Source organism: Belonocnema kinseyi, chromosome 8 (assembly GCF_010883055.1).
Source record: "Belonocnema kinseyi isolate 2016_QV_RU_SX_M_011 chromosome 8, B_treatae_v1, whole genome shotgun sequence".
In the NCBI taxonomy this organism is placed as follows: domain Eukaryota; kingdom Metazoa; phylum Arthropoda; class Insecta; order Hymenoptera; family Cynipidae; genus Belonocnema; species Belonocnema kinseyi.
The window spans coordinates 36438871-36444548 of record NC_046664.1 but is presented as its reverse complement, the minus strand read 5'-3'; the positions used below and the strand labels follow the sequence as shown (position 1 = coordinate 36444548).

Here is a 5678-nt window from a genome sequence, read left to right as displayed (position 1 = left end):
TCATTTATTCACTCAAAAAATTTGGTGCAGTTTGTTCCAATAGAAAAAAAATTATCCTTAAAAAATGGGGTGGCCCTATAAATATGGGACACACTGTATTCCAAATGAAGCCATTTTTAGTTGGTGCTTTCATGAAATGAACAATTTTGTACACAAATCATTGGTAACTAGACAATTAAAAAACATTTAAAACTATTGTACGATTCCAAATTAAAGGATTAAAAATTGAAAAATATCTTCTTTAAGAATGGACAATTTTATAAATAAAATCATACAAAATTATAGCGTTTAAAATGTGATAACTTCAAATGAAACAATTTTTTAATTTTTTAAACAATAAAAAAAGTAAATAATAAAGAAAACTATGGATTACAGGGATCACAGCGGTTCAGTAGTTCGATTTTTGGTAAAAAAGGGGATTTTTCCGGAAAAAATGTAAATTAAATTATATTTCATTTATTATTAAAAAGTTTGTATATCATACCAAACTCTCGCTTTCAGCACAGTGTCGGTGACTGAAAGCGAGAATTTGGTGTACATTGTAAAAAATTTAAGAAGATCAAAGATTGAAAAATAGATAAAGACCAAAATTGAAAAATGCTCATCTTTGAACTTTTAAAAATGTATATTTATCTGTAGGTAAATTTTGATTTCTTATTCTTATCATTCTTTTTTCGTAGTGTATTCTTTTCAGTGCATAATCCTGATTTGTTCAAAGTGTGTTTATAAGTAAGCTAAAACGAAAAAGATTTTTAAAAACACAAAAATTAGAATTAAAAAAGGCCTACTTTTTGTATTTACTATTTGTTAGGAATTTATATTATTAAAATTATATATTATATAAATTATATATTAATTATTATATATTAACTTTGTTAGGAATTCGCATTTTTTGGTTAAAAATATTATTATTTGTTTAAAAAGCTAATTATTCTGTTGAATTCATTTTTTTTCTGTCAACAATTTTGTTTAAAAAAAATCATCTTTCTTGGTTGAAAATCCAACTGTTTTCTTGAAAATTCGTCGTTTTTGGGTAGAAAATTCAATCTTTTGCTTGAAAATTAATCCGTTTTCGACGAGAATTTAGCTATTCGGTTGGAAATTCGTCTATTTGGTTGAATTCAACTTTTGTTCATTTAGAATTAATTTTTTTGTAGAAAAATGAACAATTATATTTTAGTTGGCAATTAAATTATTTTGTTGAAAATTATTTCTTTTATTGTTTGAAAATTAATCTTTTTGGTAGAAAATTGATCTTTTTTAGTTCAAATTTTTAACTAGTTGGTTTAAAGTGCAACTAGTTTCTGGAAAGATATTTTTATTGAAGATACATCTCTTTAGTTGCAAATTTTTTGTTAGAAAATTGATTATTTTTAATTGAAAAATCGCTTGTTGGGTTTGAAAATTCATCTTTTCGGGTTTAAAATTTAAATGTTTTATAAACCATTGGAATATTTAGTTTAAAAACTTATTTTTTGTTGAAAAATCGTCTTTTTGGATTGAAAATTTATTTGTTTCCGTAGAAAATATATTTTGTTGTTGTTGAAAATTCATGTATTGTATTAAAATTTAATCTGTTTCGTTGAAGCTTCATCATTTTGGTTTAAAATTCATCTCTTTAGTTGAAAATTTAACAATTTTGTTAAAATTTTCTTTCTTGACTGACTGAAAATCTTTGTTCGTTGGAAATTCATCTCTTTGGTTAAAAATTAAAGTATATTGTTGAAGATTGTGTTTTTTTGTTTGTTAAAAATTAACTTTTTTGTTGAAAATGCAATATTTTTGTGCTTTAAATATTAGAAATCTGAAACGATTAAATTTAAATTTCACATTGGTACCTACATTATATTTATTTTAAATAATTTATACCCTTATTTTCTGAAAAAATCTATTTACTTCCCCTGTTTTTAGAGTTTTTTGCATTTGAAGCCTGTTTCAGAGGATTTTTAAAATTTAAAAAGAAAAAAGCGAAAAAGGAGGAAAAGGAATTAGGGAAAGAAGGGTTCGGGCTGTGATCCCTTAGATTAACTTAACAAATTTTGCGTTCAACTTTAAATAAAATAAAGACAATTAGAGAAAAATGTTTCTCATACATACTTTTGTGTCTTTAGAAGAACTTGTGCTTTCCGATTCAGAAAAAGAGGTTGTACTCAAATTTCCTAAAAGAAGTTCTTCGTTATTATTATCAACATTATCTACCTCTACTTCCATTATATCAGAAGGCGTCTTAAGAATTGTTAACAGTTTTTTGGCTGCATTTGCCTTTGCTACTTTCTTGTTTGAACCGGTCCCACAGACGGTGATATTGTCACAAGTCACTCTCATCGTAAATTCGTGTGAATTGTTTCCAACAATTTTATCCTCAATACATTCATATATTGGCAACGATTTTTTATTTTTTGCCGCAAGTTCTTGAAGTTCAGCGACTGACGACTTATTATTCATTTTCTGAAATTAGCGAGGGATGAATATTAGGGTGTCCCATGAAATCCTTTTTTAAAATTAGATATTCTATAAACTTGACACGAAAAATTCTTTTTTTTGCGAGCAAATAATCCTCTATTTTTGTCAGATTAAAAAATATATATTTAAATTGTTTGTCCAAATTTGCTCGATTAACGAGACGCTGGACGTTAAAGAAATCCGATATGCACCGACCACCAGAAAAAAATGAATAAGTTTTTTTTAAATAAAGTTTTAACCCTCAAACGGTACACTGGTGCGAATTCGCACCCGAAGTTTTTTCATTTTGTTGTCATTTACGCAAAAACAGCTGCAGCGGATTATCCCCACATATATTAAACATATATGTTAAATATGTGTGATAAATGATAGTTGTTTATTATATGTTGAATATCGAAGTACATTCCGAACCACATTACCTGCAAATTTTATTTAAAAATTGCAAAAACTGACTGACTGGGCACGAGTTCAAGTGAAAAACTAATTAAAATCGATTTTTCCAAAAAAGTCAGTTTTTTGGCTTTAATTAGAATACCAAAAAAGCTACAACTTTTTGCATATAGAAAAAAAGATGCGCGATGGAATTCTAAACTTAGATATAGTTTTTTTTCAATTGAACATGTACAGAAAAGCGTGGGTCTATTTAAAATTATAAAGTATAAACTTGTAATATGACCTTAATAATAAATTATTTTCAAAAATTAGCTATTTCTTAAATTCTATTTCATTAATTTTTGAAAAGTAAAAATTTCTTTTAAATAATTATCTCTATTAGTATTGATAGTATTTTTTAATTTTACATAGACCCTCGCTTTTCGGTACATGCGCAGTTGAAAAAGTTACAGTCCGTTTCTATCGATGCGCGCGCTGTAATCATGTGTACGCATTTGCGCAGCATGCATTTCAGTGTCCCATTTTTCAAAATTCTAGATTAAAATAATCAATTTATTCAACAAAAATAAAAAAAATCGTGTAAAAGGAACGTTTTGGTACCTTATTTTTTATATTTGATTTCAAGAAATGACAGTTTTTATATTATTTAGCTTTTTAATTCCGAATTTCGAAAAACAGAAGTTTTTAAAAAAAAATTTTGAAAGGTCACAAGAAAAAAGAATGTAGAAGATTTGAGAGCAAAAATGATCAATTATGCAACATAAAGAAATTTCAGGGGAAAAAATCTAGTAAACTTAAGAGGCATTTGGAAGTTTTGAAAAGATTCGAAAATAATTTTAAAATTAGATTTCGAAAAACAAATGTTGAAACTTTTGAGGAATTTTGAAAGGTTTCAAGAGAAGAACAAAAACGTTCTTAAGATTCCTGGAAAAATTTTTTAGGATTTTTTATTTTGAAAAATTAATTTCCAGAGATTTAAAATTCAGTATAAAAAATAAGGTGCCACAGACGAATCTTTCATAAGAATTTATCTACCATTTCATTTTTTGAACGAATTATATTTTAAATTGTAGGACATGAATTGCCTACATTTTTTCAACTAGTAGAAAGTGTTGTCAAATTTTCTGCACAAAACCGTCTCAAGCGACTTTTAAATTCTTTTTTTAATATAGAAAAAATAGAGAATCATTTCCTATTAAAAATAAAAACATTCCGATTCTAGGTTTCAGAAGATCTAAACAAAAAAAAAAGGATTTCATGAGACACCTTAGTGAATATCTTCGGATTTCCACGCACGTGAAAATATTACAAAACTTTAAATTGAAGAATTTAAAATTCAAGTCTTCAAAATTAAATTTTTTAGTTTCAATCCTCAAAACTTAAAAACTTGTAAATCTGAGGCTTTCAAAATGAAAGATTTTTCCAGTCTTCTAAAATATTGCTAAATTAACAGCCTTGTAAAATTAAAAACATGAAACAAAAATTTATTCGAATCCTATACTTGGGCATTTAAAATAAATATTTTATAGCGGGAAGTATAAAAGAGGTGTCAATTTTTAATAACCTGAAAGTTTAGAAATTTAAAATTGTGTTCTTTCTCTTCAAATTCCAAACTTCAGAAATAATATAGAAGACTTCAAATTTTGTTCTTCAATCTGAGACGGACTTCCACAATAAAGCAAAAACGAGAGAATAATATTTCTCATACATACTTCAGAACCATTAGAGGTCTTGATGTTTTCGGTTTCAGTACAAGATATAGCATCAATTTTTTTAATAATAATTTCTTCATCAGTTTTGTCAACATTATCGGTCCCAGTTTCTTTTGAACCCGATGGTATTTTAAGAATGGTCAAAATTTCTTTTGCAGCGTTTTCCTTTGCTACTTTCTTGGTGGTTCCAATCCCACAAACTGTAATATTATCACAGGTAACTCTTATCGTAAATTTGTGTGAATTGCATCCAAAAATTTTATCTTCAATACATTCATATGTTGGCAATGGTTTTTTATTTTTCACCATCAGCTCTTGAAGTTCAGAAATCGACGACTTGTTCATTTCTGCAATTATAGTTGATCATTTCTTCAATAACCATTGTAAATTTAATTATTATTTAATAATATTATTGATGAGTCTATATTAGGTTTTATAGATAGATAAATAAAAAAAATCGGAATTTTTTAGGAGCGTAAAAAAACTGTAAATTCGAAATCACAATTTAAAGATTAAAAAAATATCCACTCTCGATTAGGTTTTAAAATAAGAAAATTATACATTTTTTTAACAGCCGATAATAATTTAATAAAATATCGATGACTACAATCTAAATCTAAACGTATTTAACCTTATATTAAAAAAAAATTTCGAATCAAACATTTAACTATTTTATAAAGACTTAGTCCCAGAAATATTTTTTCTTAAGAACAATTAACCGCCGAGATATTAAGTTTTTTTAGTAAAATGGTCGAAATTGCAAGTTTTTTATGGTTTACAATTTTTCTTTGTTAATTGTTAAAATATTTTCAATCTAAAACTACTGGAATGTCGAGAAGAGACCTAAAACTTATTTGCTAATATTTTTGGAATTTTCTGACACCTCTAAATAATTTAAATCAAGTTAATGACGATATCGTCATAGATGCTCGACCGTGTGCGTAAAAAATAGATGCCCGATGAAGTGTTAATTGAAGAAAAAAATTCCCGTTCATTTTCCCAGTTCACAAACATTTTTCACGGTTATTTAAATTAAAAAATATAACTTTAAAGAGACTCATTTTTCCATTTGAATTAATGATAAATGACCTGCAAATTAAAGAACTTAAG

At 26.4% G+C, this 5678-nt stretch overlaps 1 protein-coding gene across 1 annotated transcript in view; it reads right to left on the bottom strand.

The window, feature by feature from the left end:
• Positions 1-4908, bottom strand: part of LOC117178947 (interferon-inducible double-stranded RNA-dependent protein kinase activator A-like) — a 14665-nt gene extending 9757 nt beyond the window's left edge. Inside the window, exons 1-2 of the mRNA XM_033370526.1 lie at positions 4569-4908; positions 2098-2448 (exon numbers count right to left, since the gene is read on the bottom strand). Of these exons, the coding sequence (XP_033226417.1) occupies positions 2098-2448; positions 4569-4877 (660 nt within the window). The 5' untranslated portion in view covers positions 4878-4908. The remainder of the gene's footprint in view (positions 1-2097; positions 2449-4568) is intronic.
• Positions 4909-5678: the final 770 nt, after the last annotated feature.